This window comes from Pelophylax lessonae (genome assembly GCF_965119305.1).
Source record: "Pelophylax lessonae genome assembly, chromosome: 13".
Classification (NCBI taxonomy): Eukaryota; Metazoa; Chordata; class Amphibia; order Anura; family Ranidae; genus Pelophylax; species Pelophylax lessonae.
The window spans coordinates 152,900,421-152,922,604 of NC_138780.1; the positions used below are offsets into that span (position 1 = coordinate 152,900,421).

General features: G+C 42.7%; 1 protein-coding gene across 1 annotated transcript in view; it reads left to right on the forward strand.

Annotated features, from left to right (window-relative positions):
* The window catches only part of JAG2 (jagged canonical Notch ligand 2), a gene marked incomplete at its 5' end in the record, with an annotated part of 141,906 nt that overhangs the window by 60,392 nt on the left and 59,330 nt on the right, over nt 1-22,184 (forward strand). The window contains 3 exons of the mRNA XM_082275851.1: nt 7,968-8,022; nt 14,786-15,040; nt 15,816-15,876. Coding sequence (XP_082131977.1) covers nt 7,968-8,022; nt 14,786-15,040; nt 15,816-15,876 — 371 coding nt within the window. The remainder of the gene's footprint in view (nt 1-7,967; nt 8,023-14,785; nt 15,041-15,815; nt 15,877-22,184) is intronic.

The window sequence follows — 22,184 nt, forward strand, 5'->3', positions numbered from 1 at the left end:
TCCACTGCATGGAACCGAACGGTTCGGCTCGCTTTTGTGCTTTTCCACTGCTGGTACCGCATGGTATGGTGTAGGAATGGAACGGTACGGCGGCGCTTTTCCACTACATGGAACCGAACGGTACGGCTCTCAAAAACAGTACCACCTCGATTGTGGTTCCAAGAGGTACAATACCCGGTACCATATCCCACAATCCTTTGCATGCAGTCACTACTAGCCACTGATTGGTCAGAGAATCCCACCCACTTAACTTTAGTACTACTTTAGTGGAAAAGCATACCGTACCGAACCGTTCCAACACCGTACCATGCGGTACCAGCAGTGGAAAAGCAAACCGGGCCAAGCAGGGCCGAGTAGAGCCGAACCGGTACTTGCAGTGGAAAAGTGCCAAAAGAGACACCAAATAGGAGGACAACTAGGCTTTTATATCAATCAGATGCTTATTTTGATGGATATCCGTGTACCACAAGAAGCATTAGGGATTAGATTTTGTCCACCTTAAATCACTAATGCCCACTTCAATTGATAGCAGTCATGGGTCTTTGGGATGCCTCAATAAGAAGCATAAACCAGAAAACAAATACCAGCTTAGTTTGGTATTATAGAAAATGAGTATGGAGAAGTCTTCTCTATAATTGTCCAGAAGGGGCAAACAAGTCCTCTCGGACACCTAGATTGTCCTTTCTGGGGCAAATTGTTTCCCTGGGGTTGTCCTTTTTCTCCATTAGGAAGCCTTTAGGCATGTTTGTGGTGGAAGAGGTGTGGCCTTTTTAAGTGTGTAATCGCCTTCTCTGGCCAGTCCACCCTGGGTGAAACTGAGTGATCTTCGATTACTGATGAACCTGAGGAAAAGAGTTACTGTACAGGACAGTTTCAGATTGGAGTATTGCAGCCAAAGCTTAGGGGGCATTAAACATATGAAGAGACAAGGACTCACTGCTCAAGGTGGTGTAATTGCCTGATGACTCACACCGGTGCATGCCCCGGCTCGCCTCTGTGAAAACTTGATAAAGGAAAAGGAATTAGCAGCACTCCAGGTTGAGTCAAAATCCAGATTTATTGACTGGACATCCAAATATGACAATTGTGACGCGTTTCACACACTGACTGTGTGCTTAATCATTACCTATGATTAAGCACACAGTCAGTGTGTGTGAAACGCGTCTTACCTTGTCACGATTGTCATATTTGGATGTCCAGTTAATAAATCTGGATTTTGACTCAACCTGGAGTGCTGCCAATTCCTTTTCCTTTATCGGGCATTAAACATACCCTGAAATTTGGCTTGAACTTGGAAAGAAATATATGAACCCATCTAAAGTTAATCTGTCAAGGTGAGATAGTGGAAGCTGTTATTAAAGCTCCCATTCTGTAGGAACTGTGCATTCCTTGGCGATCATGCTGCGGTCTGCCATCAGTACTTTAAGTCCTTGAGCTAGAACAATTTTCAAAACTAGGTAAATTTTCTTTGGCTGGATGGTGTGTTGACAGCAGTAACTATTCGACGGTCACCTTTGCCATCTGATGCTCATTGTAGCACCTGGCATTTTGTTTCCAGCAGTGTTTGCCCAGTTGGCACAGTTTCACAGTTTTGGGCTCTGGGTAAGTCCTGTCATCAACATTACTGGTTGACACCGATGAATTACCCTTATTTTTCCGCTTGGAATGTTACTTTGTTGCATTTATTGACATTACCTGTTCAAGGGGGATTTAGGTTGCTCCTGAGATGTAGTTTTCTATAATGAAGCTGTCCATGATGGATTTATAGTGAATCATGTAGAGATTTGGAAAGCACTGCGTGGCTAGTATTTTATGGCACCATGCAAGATATAATGAATTTCGCTGTGATTTAGATGGCACTGTGCAGTCAACGCTCGATAAACGGACATTTAAAGCCTTTTGTTTGCAATACATGATCCCATAAACTGCTACCTTTTTGAAATGCCAGATTTGCTTACAGTCTTGCAAGTATATAGCTGAATACCCCTCAGGATGGCATTGTAACCATCCTGGATTTGTAAATCTCTGTGCTAGACAATTGAGATCTGGTAGTTGTCAGCATTTGATTTATAACACTTATATAAAAGCTCTTAGCAACCTAATGGATGTCTTGTATTGATTTGTTCGGTCTTGATAAGCCTTTGAGTTAGCCTTGGCTGATGCCATTTTTATAATCTTACATTTAGGTTATTGCTTTATATATAGTTGCTCCTATCTCAATGCAAGAATCTCGATAATCCTTTGTGCACTAAATAGAAGCAGTCGCTATATTCCTTATGCTGTGACTTGCTTTTTTGTGCATTTGCTTGAGCTCTGGTGACATATTGATGCTCTGGACCAAATGGTGACAATAGAGGCACATGCCTGCTTATGGTATATTGACATTACTGTTTATAGTCTCAAGCGGGTGTGCATGGTATCATACAGTGACAACACAGGGGCACAGTTTGGAGACAGGTCTTCCCAAACAGGAAGTGCCTGACCAAGGCGGTTTGCCTAGAACTTGGGTATCAAAGGCCCGAAGTCAAATAAGCAAATCAATAGACGAAGGGCTGGCATGACAAGGGTTAAAGGGGCTGGGACATAGGAAATGTCAAAGAAACTTAAGGCTGTGATATAGTAGGTAAAGTGAATTAATTGGATTGGGGAAAGTTTGGGAAGGGAGGAGTTTGGGAGGAAGGATTGAGCTAAGAGGGGGTGGTCTTCAGTTGGAGGACAGACAGCAAGGAGCGGCTTCCCACCATCCCACCCTAGATTTGTTGTTGGATATGCCGTGTTGGCTATATGAAGTGGTGAGAAGCCGGGTATGGAGTTTGGCAGGGTGCAAGTTCCTTTTTAGTTTAATACGGGCTCAAAAGGTACGGTGTTGGGACCCGTCTGAGGTACAGATCCCTGGTGATGGGATGTATATCTGCCAGTTGTCTTCGAGCTGGTGGTTTTGCAGCTGGAGGCCTGAGAAGTGGCATGCAGGTACTGTCCTTTTGGTTTTGATGCCCATTAAGACCTTGTGGCTTCATTTTCTTTATGCACTATGTATTCACGTTATGTTATTTATCGTTATTTGGGATTTATGTTTTGGTTAATAAGTCTGCTATAGCCAATTAACTCCAATCTGTGGTATGTGGTTTTATTCTAATGGGTGGGGGTATTGGTATACCAGAATTTCATAAGCCATGTTTAATACCTTAGTCAAGGATAAGTCCACCTTTTTTGCAAAAAAAAATGCAACCACATTTGCAAGGGGGTAAAAAAATGATTTTTTTTTTTCATTTTGTAAATGAGATTGCAAAGCATTACAACCACGATCCCTGGATTCTGTAGAGTCTCCCACCAGCTGCTTCACTGTTCCAAGGTTTGGACTTTAAGTTTAGAGAGCTGGAGGAAGTGTCAATGAACAAATGCAGCGTTTACCACACTTGTGTTTTATTAAAGTGGATGTAAACCCATCGATGGAAGTTTCAAAAGTTACATTCCCAGTAAGTGCCGGAAATGATGGCGGTTACATTGGTTGTGATCTCAACCAAACTGTTGAACCATCCAATGGCTGGTGTCAAAACTGATCACAAGTGCAACATCATGGCAGTTGAAGAATAAAAAGGGGCCATGATGGCCGCTTCCTTGGCTGAAAATGATAGGAGGGTTTACTTCCACTTTAGCAGTAGTAAACTAAAAATTAAAAAAGGGTTTTTACCTGCAAGGTATAAAGAGTATGATAATGTGCTAGTATAAATCCCTTAATACCGGATTATGAAAGACTTACCACTGTAGAGGCTTCCTTCTACCGGTCTGCCTTCCGGGTTCGGGGGGCTCCAGGAGTCTGATTGGCTGAGCCGTGATGCCGTCACTCAATTCAGCTGCAGCACACAGCTCTGAAGGAATGAAACAAGTATGCCGTTCCTTTAGAGCGCATATACTGATGTCACGGGTTCCTGCTTGCAAGAATATCTCCTAAATGGTGCAAGTTTAGGAGAGATTCATTTAACCTACAGGTACATTTTTATTATAAGCTTACCTTAGGTAAAAATTTAAATGCGAGTTTACTACCACTTTAAGAACTAATACCCCGTACACACGTGCAGATTGTCGGCCGAAAAGATTCGGCCGCCGAACGATCGGCCGATTTTCGGCTTGTTAGTATGATGCTTCCGACAGCCGACAGCGCACTTTCGGCCGAAAAGAATCTGTCGTGCAAGCATTAAAATTTTTGTTGTCCAACGGCCGATTGTTCGCCAGTCAGTACAGAATTCGGCCGACAGACAGCAGATTTGCAAGACTGGGCATGCTCAGAAAAGAAAAAAAAACAGGAAAGTTAACCATCACAGGACATCACTTCTGCAGTCGGCTGTTGTTGGCCGACAAAATTCGTGTGCAGTCTTTTGCAGTTTTCAACAGACACGACAGCCCTCAGACAAAAGACGGCCGATCGTTCGGCCGACGATCGGTACCGGGCTTAAGTCTGGCGCAGCCCCATCTGGAATTTGTAGTTCATGCAAAGATCTTAGTCCACACAGCTGTGCAAGGGAGAAGAACCCATGTACACTGGGGGTTGCCACCATGTTACACCAACATAAATATGCGTGTAACATGGTCTAAAAAGGTGGAGTTAGTCTTTAAAGCAGAAGTATGGGCTGAACAAAGAAAATTAAATGTGCTGTCCTCCTATCTCCACCCCCAGGACTTGTCCTGCATGGTACATGATGACGTTGAGGGCTCATCCACCTTACTGTGCTGGAGTATGGCAAGTATGCCTCTTAGATTCCTCCCAGAGAAAACCCGTATTCTGCAAATGTGGTGGGTATGTCATAGCATTACACAAATGTAACCACAAACCTCCCTTTTTAAGGTGAGCTTGGGCGTCCTTCAAAGTCATCTCTGACCCAAAATCCAACTTGTACTTCAGTGAACTGCAGACCGGGTTATTTCCCGATCCGAGCTGTGAGCAATGGTCCAGCTTGCAGTTCATTGGAGTAATAAAAGTAAGAGTTTGGGACAGAGAAGAGTTCGGAAGATGCCGGAGCCCATGTCTGTTCTCATGTAGTTTAGCTGGCAGGGCTGATTACACTACTTGGAAATTCAGTAAGAAAGGCACTGTCAGCTCCAGCAGATAGTAGTAAGGCACACGCTGAATTTCTGGCAAATTAATAGTTTTTGCTTTTTGAAATCCATCTTTTAACTGCTTACACCGTGTTTTTTTTTTTTTTTTTTTTTTTTTTTGTGAAATTTAGCATTTAGCCATTACTAAACTGGTCTACTGAAAAAAATAAAAAAAAAATCCCATAATGCCTTGCTTTTCTCTCTTATTGTATATGCTATTGGAGTTTGCCAGACAGCAATGTGTGCTGAAAATATCAATTTTCAGGATGTTGGGTTTAATATTCAGTAGAAACCAAGAAATTGGTTAGTTATATTTAGTGAACTCAGCATCTCATTTTAAAATGTGTGTGTGTATATATATATATATATATATATATATATATATATATATATATATATATATATATATATGTATATATATATATATATATATATATATATGTATGTGTATATATATATATATATATATATATATATATATATATATATATATATATATATATATATATATATATATATATATATATATAGTTTTTGGAAAGTGTTTTAAAGTTATTTTAAGAGTCGGTTCACACTATGGCGACACGACTTCGGGGGGCAACTAGTGAAGTCGCTGTGCGGCGCGACTTGCACGGACTTCACATAATGGAAGTCAATGCAAGCCGCTCCGACTTCGGTCAAAAGTAGTGCAGGGACTATTTTCTAAGTCGGAGCGACTTGAGTCGCTCCTATTAGTACGGTTCCCATAGCACAGAATGGAGCACGAATTGTCAGGCGCCTGACAAGTCGCGGTAGTGTGAACCGGGACTTAGAATTAGTGTTTGTAAACCCAACATATTCCTGATATGTGCCAGCTGTACCATGTAGTTGCATGACAGATTATCAGTTTCTTTGTATTCCTTCATTTGTGTGAATCTCTGGTGTTCCTGCCAGTCCCTCTGCCTTCCTATTAAAAACTGACCACACTAAGCAGGAGAACACACCGTAGTCCGTTCTCTAGCTATGCTGGAGCTCTGTGTGCTCTCCAATTAGACTTGTCCTAACACACACTGCTCTGCCATTCACTGAGAAACTCAGTGTACTGCTGTTTCTCCTCCACCAGCTATCTATGCAGCTGAGAACAGAGGGTATGTGATCACATTAAAAAAAAAAAAAAAAAAGGGGGGGGTTGGAGGTATTTTTATCTGTACACATGTTTTGCCTTCTAACTGGGTTTTTACAAGATGAGGGTTTACAATAACTTTAAATGAGTTGTAAAGGCAGAAGAATTTTTATCTTCATGAATTACCATAAAAAGCCTGTGTGTAGTAGCCACCACAGCACCCCCTAATACTTACCTGAACCTCATCTCTATCCAGCGATATCCATGAGTCCCTTGGCCATCTGGGACTCTTCCTTCTGATTGGCTGAGACAGCAGCGGCTCCATTGGCTCCTGCTGCTGTCAGTCAGCCAATCAGAAGAGAGGGAGGGGTGGGGCCGAATTGATACAGCTAGCTGCAGCTCGGCTCAGGTGTCCCCATAGCAAGCTGCTTGCTATGGGGGCACTCAACAGGAGGAAGGGACCTGAGAAGAGGATCTGGGCTGCTCTGTGAAAAACCAACTGCACAGAGGAGGTTAGCCCCCGTTCACACTAAAGCGACCTGTGAGGCGACCTGGTCGCCTCCCAGGTCGCCGTAGGTCGCCTCCCATAGGGAAGCTGCGGACCCGTTCTAATAGGAGCGACACAAGTCGCTCCGACTTAGAAAAAGGGTCCGGAGCTTCTTTGGGGCGACCAGGAGGCGACCGCCATAGACATCAATGTTATGAAGTCCATGGCGGCCGCTCCGAGGTCGCGGCGCGCTGCTCGCACCGCGATCTCAGAGGTCGCGGTGCGAAGTAGCGTCGCTTGCATGTGAACGGGGGCTAAGTATAACATGTTTGTTTAAAAAAAAAACAAACAAGACTATACAATCACTTTAGGCTCCTGGTTTGTGTGTGTGGTTTTCTTTTTTTTTTTCCTGTGTTTTTTTACTGTTTTATAGCCCAACTAAGGTTACAAAAAAATATTTGGCTTGATATTGAGTTTATAACCTCCTTTTCTCTGCTACAGCAGTTGTGCAGAAAGGTACTAAACTTGGTTGCTCTGCCCTGTGGACTCTGTAATCTAACAGCGCCTTCTTCCAGGGTGCCTTCAGGTTTTTTTCAAGGGTGCCCTGACAAAATACCAAAAAAATGCCCAAAAATTCTGTACAATCCAATCCAACAGGTGGATCAAGACTGCCTTTAGAATACCTTCCAGCCACCAGTGTCCTAACAAATGATGTCCTCAATTGATAAGGAGGATGTCATGTGCCTCCCCTACCCCTCTGTCCCTGTCATGTGCCTCCCCTGCCCCTCTGTCCCGGTCCCTGTCATGTGCCTCCCCTGCCCCTCTGTCCCTGTCCCTGTCATGTGCCTCCCCTGCCCCTCTGTCCCTGTCATGTGCCTCCCCTGTCCCTCTCCTTAAGCATTGGGGTCACATTAGCTGCGTGATGGAAGGAAACTTTGCAATACTAGTCAGTACCGGTATGCAAAGGTGTATCTGCTTTGGAAGAATGTCACGTTGGGTGGCCCCCGTGGTGTGTGGTTATGTTATGTTAAACTATTAGTTTCGTTTTTTACATTTTAGAATGGGGTGCCTCGAGATTGTGCAGACTTGTAAAGGGTGCCTTGACTGACAAAAGGTTGAGAAGCACTGTGCTCAGACCTCATCCGTGTTGGGGTTTGCCTGGAGTTTACCTTTTAACCTCGCATCATTTATACGTATATGTACATTTCAATGTTTGATTATGGAAAGTGCACAATTCTAATTTTGGTATGTTTAGTAATGATTTCACTTTTTTTTTTTTTCCAGAGATCATTTACATTAATTTTGGAGGCCTGGGATTGGGACAATGACACTAAAGTGGGTGAGTAGATCATTATACCAGCTATACCATGTAAGCAAATTCATATTCATTTTTGAGGAACATTTGAAAGAAAAAAAAAAACTTGATTGTGTCATTCTTTCTGCTCACCTTCCAAGAGACTCGTCACTTCATCCTACCTTTACCACTTAAACAGGATATGGTCCCCTTTGTTAGGTGTTCTTGTAGAAGGGTTACTTTTTGTGGTCGTTTGAGAGACCTGAACAAGGACATCTGCCCAGAAATTCAGACCGAAAATAAACCATTCTGCATAGTCGGCTTTCAAGCCTTTGGCGCTGCTCGCAGCCCCTATGTCATCTGTTTCTGCTGGAAGAACGTAAATGTCCTAAGATCAGCAATGAAAGCCACTGTATATGAAGCCCACTCTCCTTGTGTTCTATGAAACTTAGTTTGAACTTGTTACTTTCAGCAGAAACACTGATTTACTTGCGCATGCCCCCACTGCTTAGGTCTTACAATCCGACATCCCCCGGAAATGTAGGTTTTCTAAATTGCCAGGCTGATGTCTTCTCTTAGAAATTACAGAAGAGCTGCCTGCTGCAGCAGTTGAAGAATTCTGATACAGATTGCAATCTTGTTTTATTGTGATCGATTTGGTGACAGGGTCTCTTTAACGCTTAGTATCTCTCATTAAAAGCACTGCTGTACTACTTTAGCATTTGAGGGCCAAATACAGGTCTCTTGACCAATAAAGCACAGTCACCGGTTTGCAAGGCATTAGGGTGGTGGAGTTTAGATTTGGAGCAAATTCCACTTTGCCTGGCCTGTTTAACTAAACTTTCTCCATCCATGGGAATGCAGCACCTGCCTTTGTTTTGCTTTGGTCATTCGTCATAAATTTTTTCTCTCTTTAGCTTAATCTTTTACTAGGTCTCTCCAAATAGAATACAGGAAATGACTGCATACCATGAGGGGGATTTTGACTTGTTCACATTGCCTACAGTTTAGAAAGCCCCTTTAAAAGCAGACTGGATCTGATGAAGACATAGCTATTTTACTGACTGTTATTTAGCACTTTGCCTAATGGACCGGTGATGTCACAGCACCATGTTTATTATGGGCAGGGCTTTTTCCCCTCGGAATAGGTGCTGGAACTCAACACCCCCCTTTTTTTTTTTTTTGCAGTTAGCCATTGTCTCCGCCCCCTACCTACCTCCGAGCAACATTTTTGTTCCACCCCCTACCCACCTCCTAGTTCTGCAGCTTTAGAGAATACAGAACCAAGTAACATTTGTGGTAATAAGTAATTCGTATGGTATTTATGATAGCAAGAAAAGCAGTAAAATTCTCTGCAGCCCACAACCATAGAGCACTCCCAACAATAGATCCCCACAGCAACAATGGACCACCTACAACAAAACACTATCCAGCAACAGTAGACCCCCAACAGCAGCAACATCCCCCCCCCCCACACACAGAAAGCATCAACAGACTCTCCAGCAGCCAGCTACAATAGACTTCCTCAACAGTAGACCCCTCCCAGCCACTGAACCACTCCCCACCCGCAACATAAGACCCACTCTAGCAACAATAGACCTTCCCCCTGCAAAAATAGATCCCACCCAAAGACCACATATTCCCCAGCAGCAACAGTAGACGTCCTCAGCAACAATAACACCCCCCCCCCCTCCAGCAACAATCGATCCTCCAGCTGTCAGCATCAATACACTGTAGAAAAACCCAGCACCCCTTTCCATTACATACATTCAGTGCTGGAGGTGACGGAACTGCGTTTCCCTGTGTTCCCGCTGAAAAAAAGCCCTGGTTATGGGTAATAGGGTAACAAAACATCTGCCTTTTCTCTTTTCTATGCCTGAAGATTTGCTCGCCAATATCTTAATGGATACAGCAGTAGTTAAACTTTTTCTTGGGCAAACTTATAGAACCTATATATCTATATGGGCTGCCCATATCAATTGCTTCAAAGCTGAACTCCAGGATAAGTAAATGTAGTCTTAATAGGAGAGGCATGTTTATTTTTACTTGAACTTGTCTATCCCCCCCCTGTTCTGTGCATTTATCCAGTGTGCAAAGATTGCCTCTGTGCAGGAGCTTCCTGTATTAAGACCGGTCACTGCTGCTCTCTTTCCTTGTGCTGTGTGATTGGTCTGGTCACCGCCCCTTTCTGTAGCTTTCTGGAGGCAGCCTGTAGTGGGTGGAACCTGCCTGGTCACTCCCACAGCTCCGCTTTCTAAACAGGCTTTACACATTGCAGTGCTGCCTGTCACTGCTAATTTTTACGAGCTAATATCAAGTTTGCAAAGGAATTTAGTGCACACATAGTGCAATATAGTGGAATTATTTTGTGACATTTGGTAAATTAACGTTTTTGTACCCAGAGTTCAGCTTTAAACCATTTCAGCTGTTTCCCCTAAGACCAGTGCGGCAATGCCTTCTTAAGAGTCCCACCTATCCCCACCGCATTCTGAGCTTGTACACTTAGGCTTTCACCAGTCTAAGGCCAGCCATTCACCGTGCAAATTTCTTTGCTGCAACTATGGGTTGCAGTAAAGAAATGTGCACAATTTTCCCCCCATCAACACGCACTGTGCTGACAGGGAATCAACAATTGTTTTCTCCTGGCTGGGGTGGGCGGTGGAAGCCAGTGATTATCGTAGGCCGCTATAGCAGTCGCTAGTGATAACCCCAATAGAATCCGTCTGCTTGTACCCAAGGTAATCGATCAACTTGGTATGTTCAGACTGCCCATTAACGATCCGAATCTTGACCTGTTCCTGCTGTACAGGCCGAGATTCTACCTGTATGTCCAATAACTCTGGCATCTCAGATCCACCTTTCCACCATATAAAGGTGTTTAGTGGAATCTGTATGGCGTTACTCCTTAGTTGATTGATCTGTGCTTTCTTATTAACCATAGGTTTTCCCCTAATTTTACTTAGTGTTTGAACCTTCACTGAAGTGGTGTTTGTATTTTCAGACTTTATCAACATTGACCAAAGAAAGATTACAGTAACCCTGTAAACTGCAATTTGTTGCGTCTGTAAATTCCCTTCAGATTTTGTTACCATAATAGAGATCAACTGGAATAAAAACAGATCCATTTATGTATATAAGTAACCTTAGCTACTGGCTATATATAATCCTAAAATATTTCTTAAATTGTCCTGCAGCCTCTTCCTTCTGTCCTTGGCTAAAAAGTAAGTCTATTGCTGTTTTCAGGAAGGTATCGAGTAGAAAGAATGTACAGGAAGCCGTCACATCCTGGATGATGTCATCAGCTTTGTTAGGCCTCAGGCCGGAGGACCCTCTGAAGAGGGCTGGCTTGGTCAGCTGTTTAATGACATACACAGCAATGGTGTCCCAAACCTCTCAATAGTTCTGTATAAAACAAGTCGATGTATTGTGTTAATCCATGTTAAGATGCAATGTATGTGAGGAAATGAATAGGCCATTCACACCAGTGCTCATTAACAATAAATGTACTGGTTATTTGGGTCATCTTTGTCTTCTTGCCTGGAGTCGATTACTTCCGTATGGTCCCTTTCACACAGGCGATTTGAACCGGTCTGTCAGTTTTTCCAGGCAGACCTGTTCGGACCTTCCAGTCTCTTCTATGGAGCTGCAGATATCTGCGGACACCTGCCGCCATCTGATCCTGTCCGCCAAAAACAGACGGATGGGGGGCCTATTTTCCATCCTTTTGGCAGATCGAATGGTATCGTATGGAAATGGACAGGCAGTCCATTTTCATCTGATTGCTCCATAGACGAGAGCGGTCTATGTCTGTGTTCGCACTACATAGCTGAGTGGACACGGACCTGTCATCCACTTGCTCAACGGAGATCCCATGCTGAGCAAGCAGATCTCACTTCACGTACGAGGCACACGTGTGAAAGGGGCCCAACTCTGTGACACAGTAGGAACTTTCTCCCAAGAAAAAATGTCCTTATTCTCTGGAAACCTATACTCCAATCCGGATTAGAGATGCACAGATCAAGAACATGGGTTGCCAAGATGGTTGTTTATAGGCACTTGCAAAATAAAATAGACTGTACAAAGTAACTTTGTTTAAAATGTAGTATATGTGCAGGTATTACTGGGTACCAATAAACCCATTGGGTTTTGCTGTGCCAGGTGTCTCCTAAAAACAATGTTCCTACATATAGCTTTTTGTTCTCTCTCAAATCTGCTTGTTGCGATTTTTAAAAGCTGCATCCAAATAAATCTAACATCCAAGATGAAAATTGTAGGGGTTGGCCATAGATGGGGTCCTGCTGAACCTAGTGAGATGAACCATGTATAGGCAGGCTGAATGTACCAAGCTGATCGACCATTCACCTTGGGTACAACTAGGCTACCGAATGTTACATGCGATTTATTGCTAGCGGCTGGTATAGCTGCTGACAATCACTGTCTTCTCCCAGGGGGGACGGCTTCCTCCACTCCCCCGCTGGGAGAATACAATGGTTCGGCGGGAGGTATTCCCCTGTCAACACTGCCTGTGGTTGCAGGAAAGAAATTTGCTCCATGTTTGGACTGCATAACACTTGCAGGTATTTATTACCTCTTCAACGGATCGCAATACTCCTCTTGACAATGCCTTCATTTAACTTTGACTGGGTGGACTTCATTCTTATTCAGACTACCGAAGTTGCCTACAAACATTAGATGGCATGGTCTTGCTGCTGTTGAAAGTTTTGAAAGCCTGGGGTAGGGGGTGGTAGGAGGCAGCAGCAATTGGCAGAGAAAATCGATGCCAACCAGTCAATTTTCTCAAGGGATTACCAGCGAGAGTCACGAGTGTTCCTACAAATTTGTAAACTTCCTGATACTGCAGCAAAAAGTCAAATCTTCTAGACTTTAGGGCTATGCTGTGTGGCAGAGCTGTACCAATTTCAGGATTCGACTGACCCATATAAATTTCCTTTGGCATTAAAAAATGCTTTAATTTGATAAATTTGAGCTGTTTACCTGGAGTTCAACTGTAATAGTCTACGTCGTACCATAGTTTCCTTACCCTGTAGATAATGTTTATTTTGATATGGCCCTGCTCCGGCATTCAATGCCCATGCAATCGGTGTATTCTCACTTACATCTGCATGCTATTCTGACATCCTGTCTGCCTTTTTCTTGTCCAAGAGCCAGTAGATAGTTTTGTAGATGCAGTCAACGTTGATTAGACTACCACATGTCTGCCGTTTCTATACTGTGCCCTCAAAGTGCCATGAGTTTACAATCGGATCTTCTCCTCCTGCAAGCATGCAAAAACATAAATGCAAAAAGATAAATGCACAAAGGGAGATTTCAGGATCCGAAGTTCTTCATCATGTTTGTTCTGTCTTTAACAAGGTATAGGAAACGGAACAGTCTGAGAATGCAGGGTTAGCTGGACAGTCTGTATCCTGTTCATAGTGTTGACTAGGAAATGCCTTTTTTGTTTAAATAGATGAAATAAGCGCAGATTCCAACAAAAGACCTCTCCTCCATTATGACTTTTGAATGTGTTTATGAACTGTATCTGGTGTTTGTGTCTGCTGAATTGTGATATCTTTACAAAATTGTGTTGGCTATATAAGGATACATCTTAATAGCTTCAAACAGAACTTTTGATTTTGACTAGAATTGGAAAATAAAACAAACGATCAGGTTTTTGTTTTCAGTGTTCTGCCGAAAACTCCAACTCGCCAAAATCTCCAACCACACCACGTCACTTCACGTGACATTACACAGTATCAATAATTGGAGATTTTGATGACTGGCTGTTTTCAGACCACCGCCAGCCTATACACTACGGTACACGACCAGTTGCCTGTCTTCTCAGCACACCGGGTAAGGAGGAAAAAAAGTTGCCACCACCTTGGAGGCAGCCATGTTGTTGGCTAGTAGGCAGGCTAACAAAATCCTTTCGGTTGTCTGTGAAAACAGCAACTCTCCAATCTCCAATTATTGCTGCTGTAAAGTCACCAGAAGGGATGTCATTGGAGATTTTGGCGAGTTGGAGTTTTCAGCAGAACCCCAGCATCCTCATTTGTGAGCTATTGTGTTGTCACAAGGACAGGCCGTGAGGGGAAATCTCTGCACTCCTGTGACTCATTTTTAGCAGGCAGTGGGCTGAAGTCCGCTCTCCTGACGTCCAAGACGGGCCAGACTTGGGCAAGCACACCTACATGCCTGGACTGGCACTCGGCTCTGCCTCTCGGCGATAACCTGAGCCGGCTGCTCCTGCCCCCTCTACAGCCCCTCGCTCCAGTGAGCGGAGAGGGGGCAGAGCAGAGAGCGGTGACTGACAATTAGCAGCTCTGTTCAGGGAGCTGTGAGAACCGAGTGATCTGGTATTGGATTGCTCAGTTCTCAGAGTTTGAGTCGGCGGGGGACAGCTGCAGCATCGGACCAATAAGTATGATTCTAAAAAAAAAAAAAAGTCCATACTTTTCTTTTAAGGGCTTTTTATGCCCAATGACCATCTAGAGTGACCGCCTTCTCTAAGCCTGTTTTATCCGGTATCTAAGGCCAGGGAAAATGCATATGCATCTATCAAGCATTTTGATTGGCTGAACCTCGGATGGAGCACCCAGTGCTGGTATTTGGGTGTGGTATGCTGATTTTCAAATAGCACAGTAGCTGCGAGACAGGCCACTCTTTGGCATTCACCCTGGAAACAAGTCAGATTCAGTGTGGTTTTCTTTTTTTTTTTTTTTTTTTTTTTTCATTACTAAATTGTAAAATATAAGACTGCAAAAACTGCAACTTATTTGCACCATTTAACATAAATATCCTCTTCTAGATGAGAACCTATTGATCGACCGTGTTCCTCATGCTGGAGTCATCAACCCTGAAGACCAGTGGACACCCTTAATCTTGCAAGGCCACGTTGCCCACTTTGATGTGAAAATTAGAGTCAAATGCGATGAAAATTACTATGGAGTAATGTGCAACAAGCTTTGCCGGCCAAGGAATGACTTTGTTGGCCACTATACCTGTGACCATAACGGCAACAAGGCTTGCATGGATGGCTGGATGGGGGAAGAATGTAAACAAGGTACGCTTTTCAAAGTGTAAACTAAATTTTGATCTGCTCTGAATTTATCTGGTTACAACCGTGTTGAATTGCAGCTCCTTTGCAGTGTCTGCAAGATACCTGTTGGTCTTCAAACTGATCTCTGGGATGCCCTTTGGATCCTAGGCCAAGATTGTACATAGGTCAAGTGGAGTTTGCAAACCAATGTTTGCACCCGGGAGGAATAGCAAGTTTGCACCCAAGGCTACGTTCACATGTAGGCATTTTGGGGGCGTTTTTTCTGCTCTAGGATCAGCTCTCAAAACGCCCAACAAGACAAATCCTATTCATTTCAATGGCCCCTGTTCACATCTGAGCGTTTTGACACCGTGAGCAAAACGCCCAACGCTCAAAAAAGTACTTGAGCTTATTTTTGGGCAGATTACAGGCGTTTTCCATTGGTCTCCAGTCAATCTAAAGAAGGCCTGCACAAAAAACGCCTGCAAAAACGCCCATAAAAATGCCTGTAATAGCAACGCCAAGATGTGAACGGAGCCTAATGGTGTACAGGCAGTCCCGGGTTACGAGCAAGATAAGTTCTGTAGGTTTGTTCTGAAGTTGAATTTGTATGCAAGTTGGAACAGGTACGTTTTTTTTTAAGTACAACTCCAGCCCAAAATAATTACGTTGTTTGGATAGCATAGGGAAGGTTTAACACTCATTTAATGTTTCTTTTGCTGTCTGTTCTTGTGTTTTTGTGAAATATTAGCATATGAAACCGTGCATATAACCCATTTTCTTTGTTATAATTTTACAGCTATATGCAAGCAAGGATGTGATTTGTTGCATGGTGGATGCGCTGTTCCCGGGGAGTGCAAGTAAGTTGTTATACAACCTATAATTCTTCCGCTGCTGATCCAAGTTGGTGTACACAAGTTTGTTCAAGGCCTAAAGCAGATTTATTTGTTTTTTTTTTTAACCTTTTTACAGACCACTCAAGTGGATTGCCCATTATGTCTTCTTAAATTCTGCTAAGCTTAAAAAATGCTCTTCTAGATCAGGATAAAACACCTCTGGTTGCTGGGAGCAACACAGAGCAGCCACTTTTAAATATTGTCCTCGTGAAATACTTATTGTGCCATGTGTCACTGGAATGCAAAATGTTGTAGAATGTATCGTCTTATGTTATATTCATAACATTCGTTTGTCAGTATAACCATCTCATGCAGGGTAATATAAGGATGCCCTGGAATTCTATTGGTCTATTTGGTCTATAAATCATGTGTTTGTTATACAGAGTTGTATCCCAGAATTGGATTGGTTTAGTGATGCTGCTTTTTTGTTGGATGGTAAAAAAAAAGTTTGCTTTAAATTAGGTGGGGGGAAGAAAGCGGGTTTGATGCGTCAGTCTCTTAACATTTACACTGTAGACTTGTCTCTGTTGTGTTTAATTTCATATCATTTTTGCAAAGCTTATAATGAATATATGGCAAAAAAGGATTTTGATGATGTATCATTACAAACCGAACAGGGGTTGGTTAATTGTGTCTTTAGAGCTGACTGTTCATGTTAATTGTGTGCAGACATAATTTAGATGGTGGCCAACTGCTTGTGGGGATGAGGTGATCTCTCTTTTGAGCTGATTTTTGTCCTGATCAGGTGATGACCCATGGACGTCTTCACCATTATCCTTGATTTCATCCATCTCAAGCACTGGATAACATGGAAATAATGCAGCAAAGTCACGTCGTGTACAGTGGGTAAAGAAAAGAATCACCCACTTTAAAATTATATTTTGTTGATTTGCAGCCTGAAATTAAGACCGTTTTTGTTTTATCCAGCTGTATTTACTGCAACTTCTAACATTCAAGTAAAGATAGAACCTGTCAGAAACAAATTCAAAATCAGAATCGCTTAGTTGGAAAAAGGATAACCCCCTCCTAAAAATGGCTTGTTAATTCAATCAGGTGTAGCACCTTCTAAATGGCACACAAAGCCATTTGACTTTAAACTGTGATCGTTTTGATTAGCTCAGCATGAAAAGAGCTTTTCTGGAGCATTTCAGTCCATGGTAGTGCAACTGAAGCAAACCAACTATGGATGGCAAGGCATTGTCCAAAGATCTCCAGGATAAAGTTGTGGTCAGGCACAAGTCAGAAGATGGATACAAAAAAATGTCAAAAGGCTTTATCAATGCCTAGAAGCACAATGAAGTCTATTAAGAAGTGTATTTGGTACAACACAGACCCTCCCTGGATCAGGACATCTTTCCAAACTGGATCAAAGAGCCAGGAGGAAACTGGTCAGAGAAGCTACCAAGAGGCCTTCAGCAACTCTTAAGCAGTTGCAGAAATTTATGACAGTGGTCCTTGTGTGCATATGGCAACAATCTAAACTCTCCACACATGTGGCTTGTATGGGAGGGTTGCAAGAAAAAAGCAACTCCTAAAGAAAGGTACCTTGAAGATTCTGAGGCCACATTATGTCTGGCAGAAATCCAATACAGCTTACCGTTCCAAAAAACACTATTCCTACAGTAAAACATGGCTGTGGTAATATTCTGTATGGGCTGTTTATCTGCAGCAGGGACTAGAGCTCTTGTCAGGATAGAAGGAAAAATGGAATCCGGCAAAATAATTTCAAATACTTGAGGAAAATCTGCTGCTCTGTCAGAAAGTTGTAAATGGGAAGGTTTACCTTCAAACATGACAATGACCCAAAGTACACAGCAAAAATGACCACACAGTGTTTGAAGGAGAAAAAGGTGAAATGTTCTTGCATGGCCTAGACAAAAGTCCAGACTTAAACCCCATTGAAAGTCTGTGGAATGACTTGAAGACTGCAGTCTATAAATGGTCACCATCAAATTTAACTGAACTTGAACAGTTTTGCAAAGAGCGGGCAAATTGCAATGATAGTCTAGGTGTAAAAAGTTAGAGACATATCCCAACAGACTAAAGGCTGTAATTAATGCTAAGGGTCCATTCACACCTGGGTGTGTTTGAGTGTTTTTCAGCTCCAAAAACGCAAAAAAAAAAAAAAACTTTCCAAAAAGCCCAACAAGTAAATCCCCATTCATTTTAAATGGCCCCTGTTCACATCTGAGCATTTTGCAAAACTCCTGTAGCTGAAAAAAAGTACATGAGCTTCTTTTTGGGCTGATTACCAGCATTTTTGATAGATGGCAATGCCTGCCTCCAAAAACGCCTGAAAATCGCGGTAAAACGATACGCTCAAGTGTGAATGCAGCCTTAGGGTGGTTCAACAAAATACTGACAGGGGGGTGATCCTTTTTTCAACTGAGTGATTCTGCTTTTTTTCTTTCCTGATATGTTGGTGGTATATCTTTCACTTGGATGTTATGAGTTGCATTGAGTAAATACAGGTGAATAAAACCGGTCCTGTCTTCATTTCAGGCTGTGATTATTTTAAAGGGGTTGGGGGGCTATTTTCTATACCCACAGTATACTCAGGGCCACACCTACCTCCACATTAATGTGCAGTCCACTTTTTGCAAAAAAAGCTTTGACATTTAGGCTCCTTTCAGGCTTGTGCGACTTGTCCTGCAATTTGGGACTGCAAAGTCGCATGACAAGTCGTACCTCGTGATTTCCAATGAGTACCGTTCATATCTGTGCGACTTCAATTTGCACTGACTTCAAAGTAGTCCCTGCACTACTTTGGTCCGACTTTGATGCGTTTTGAGGTCCATAAACATAGGCATTGCTTCAAGTCTAGTCAAAATCGTGGCAAAATCGCATGAATTTTAGGTTGCACAAGTGTGAAAGAGGCCTAAATGTGCAAATATGTTTTGCAACAAAGGTGTGTACTACCAGGCTTAATGTCACACCCCAAGTGTCATGAACAAGCACCATGAAGAATGGTCCAAAAGTTGGACTATACCTTTAACAAAGTAACAATTGCAACAATTTTAAAGGAGCTGTAAAACATTTTGCAGCTGAATGTCTCAGCAAATATTTTAAAGCTTAGCTTTTGCCAACTAGAAAGCTTCTGGGGCCACAGAGTAGTGGGCCACATATGGCACAAAAGTTTACCATGCCTGTCCTAAGTTAAGACCCAGAACTTTGATGTTCCACTAGCAGTCTGCTCCCATTCATGCACATGAATTTTTGTGCCTATCCCGTTTTGACTTTAAAAACATCCAAAAGGGAATTCTGTTGGTAGGTGCCCGACCCACACTTTTTTTTTTTTTTTTTTTTTGCTTTATTCATGAAATGTCTTTTGTATTGATGACTTGTTTTTTGGTATTCTTCAGGGAAGATTAAGTTCAATACATGGATTTTCATTTCTTATCTGTTGTGTATTATTTAATGTTTTATTACCCTGAATTTTATTTTTTTTCACACATTTCGTGCACTGTTATCACTTTGTTTTAGTGCAACAGTTTGTTTTCAGTGTATTGATAACCTACCTAAGCAAGGTTTGATGGTCCTCTAAAGATTTTTTCTGTGCTGCTAATATGCCTTCTGTAATATTTACCAAGCGTTTTTAGCATTAGAAAAGTTTTGCTGTAGACCTAATTTCAGAAATGCTGTTTTTTTATTTTTTTTGTTTTTTTGGGGAGCCATTAAACAAACTTATAGGTCAGTATTTATTTTAGAGCTATCCCCCCAAATTGAAAGGCATGTTTTGTGATTTACAGTTTGTTTTTTGACTTGGGCATTCCAGTGAAAAGGCCAGGCTACCTGTGTTTTTTTTTTTTTTTTTTTTTTTCTTTTTTTTTTCCATTAATGGATCATTTTTTTGAAAGCTGGGAACATTAACACAGGGAAAATGCAGATAACCCTGCTTTTAATTTTTGTATCTTATGAGCTGTTGTTTGGTTTGTCCATTCTAGCATTATAAGTAGTTTTTTTTTTGTTAGTCACTTAAAGTGAGTGGATTCTCCAGTCACCAAGGCTACGTTCACATCTAGGCATTGCTATTTTTTTCGAGCGTGTTTTTCAGGCATTTTTAGGGTGTTTTTTAGGTTAACCAAGTGACCAATGAAAAGTAACGCCAGTAATTTGCAAAAGAAGCTCATGTACTTTTGAGTGTCGGGTGTTTTTCTTAAGGCGACCGAAACGCTTGGATGTGGACAGGGGCTTTTGAAATGAATGGGATTCGTCTTTTGGGTGTTTTATTTTTTTAGAGCTGAAGCTTAAAGCAGAAAATCTGCCCAAAAATGCCTAGAGCCTAATTCTTCTTCTTTTTTTTTTTTTTTTTTTCTACATAGTAAATTAAAGCTTATATCAGTTACTTTAATGGTCCTTTCATGGGGACTTTGGTTAATTGCGGCCATTAGGCCAGAGGTGGCGGGTCCCCCCGGCCCCCCATTCCTCCTTTTCTTGTGATGGTGCGGGGTCGGGGATGTTTGGGGTGGGGGGAGGGGGTGCATGTATTGGGTTGTTTCTGTTCGGCCCACCCATACCCCCACGTTGACAGATTGTGTTTTTGGAGACTGCTGGACCCTGTCACCATGGACTCTATTTTTCTGATACCGCTAGTTTATATTGCTGTTTTTTTGCACTGGGGCCGTTTCCATGCCCTTTTTCCATGACCCCTCTCTTTTCTATCTGTATTGTTGTCCTTTATTACGAAACTTTCTAATAAAAATTATTGAAATAAAAAAAAAAAGCTTATATCAGGGATCCTCACACTACAGCCCTCCAGCTGTTGTGGAGCTACACATCCCATAAGGCATTGTAAAACTCTGACATTCAGACATGACAAGGCATGATGGGAATTGTAGTTCCTGAACAACTGGAGGGCCGTAGTTTGAAGACCCCTGGCTTATATGGTACAAGTGAGCAGGTGTGTGTACTCAGATGCTACCAGCATTTATAATAACTTGATGAGCCATAGACATGAGCTGGCAAAATATAACTTTTGGTGGGTAGTTATCAAAGAAAGCTATAGGTCAGTATTTATTATTTTAGAGCTATCCCACAAAATGAAAGGCATGTTTTGTGATTTATGGTTTGTTCTTTGACTTGAGAATTCTTGTGAACAGGCCAGGCTACCTGTTTTTTGTGATTTTTGTTTTTTGTGATTTTTGTTTTTTGTGTTTTTGTTTTTTACTTTTGTTTTTAAATCAAGCATACTAATGTACTGCATTTTTGCCTCAGGTCCGGTTCACACTTATGCGAGTGCGGGAAGGCTGCGAATCCGCAGCCTGTTCCCGCATCGCACACGCACCCCCGGCAGTTTACACTGCCATATGCGATATGCTGGGGGTGTCAATGTAATCTTAACGACACCCCCAGTTTGATCGCATATCGCAGTGCGATCGTGCAGTTCGCACAGGATCGGATCGCACAAGTGTGAACCGCTGTGCGATCCGATCCTGATGCGGCTCAAAAAAAGGGTCCCTGTGCGTGTTTGGTGCGGCTGCGGTGCGAATTTAGCCATACAAAGTGTATGGCTAAACTCGCACCGCACAGCCGATCGCATGTAATGTCGGAGCAGTGCGCTCCGACATTACATGCGAACCCGGCACTCGCACAAGTGTGAACCAGGGCTCAGATAGTCGGGTTAGCCTTGCTAAACCATTAGCCCCGGTTCACACTTGTGCGTGTGCGGGGTTCGCATGTAATATCGGAGCGCACTGCTCCGACATTACATGCGATCGGCTGTGCGGTGCGAGTTTAGCCATACAGTTTGTATGGCTAAATTCGCACCGCAGCCGCACCAAACACGCACAGGACCCTTTTTTTTCTAGCCGCATCAGGATCGGATCGCACAGCGGTTCACACTTGTGCGATCCGATCCTGTGCGAGCTACACGATCGCACTGCGATATGCGATCAAACTGGGGGTGTCATTAAGATTACATTGACACCCCCAGCGTATCGCATATGGCAGTGTGAACTGCCGGGGGTGCGTGTGCGATGCGGGAACAGGCTGCGAATTCGCAGCCTTCCCGCATCGCATATATGTGAACCGAGCCTTAGTTGGGAGTGTGATGCAGCAGTATCCCACCTCGGATCAAAGGCTGCTTATCTAGCAATGTTAAATCCTGCAGAGACTGAAATGTTACTACTTTGTCGACAAAATTTGTCAGCATTCCTTTGATCCCAGCATAGGTTTTGGTATAACCTGATTAACATCTGGCTGGTGCAACCACAAGTGAAAGAGTTTATCTCTGCCGAGCATAGTGGGAATCTGTTTATAGACTGAGCCATGAA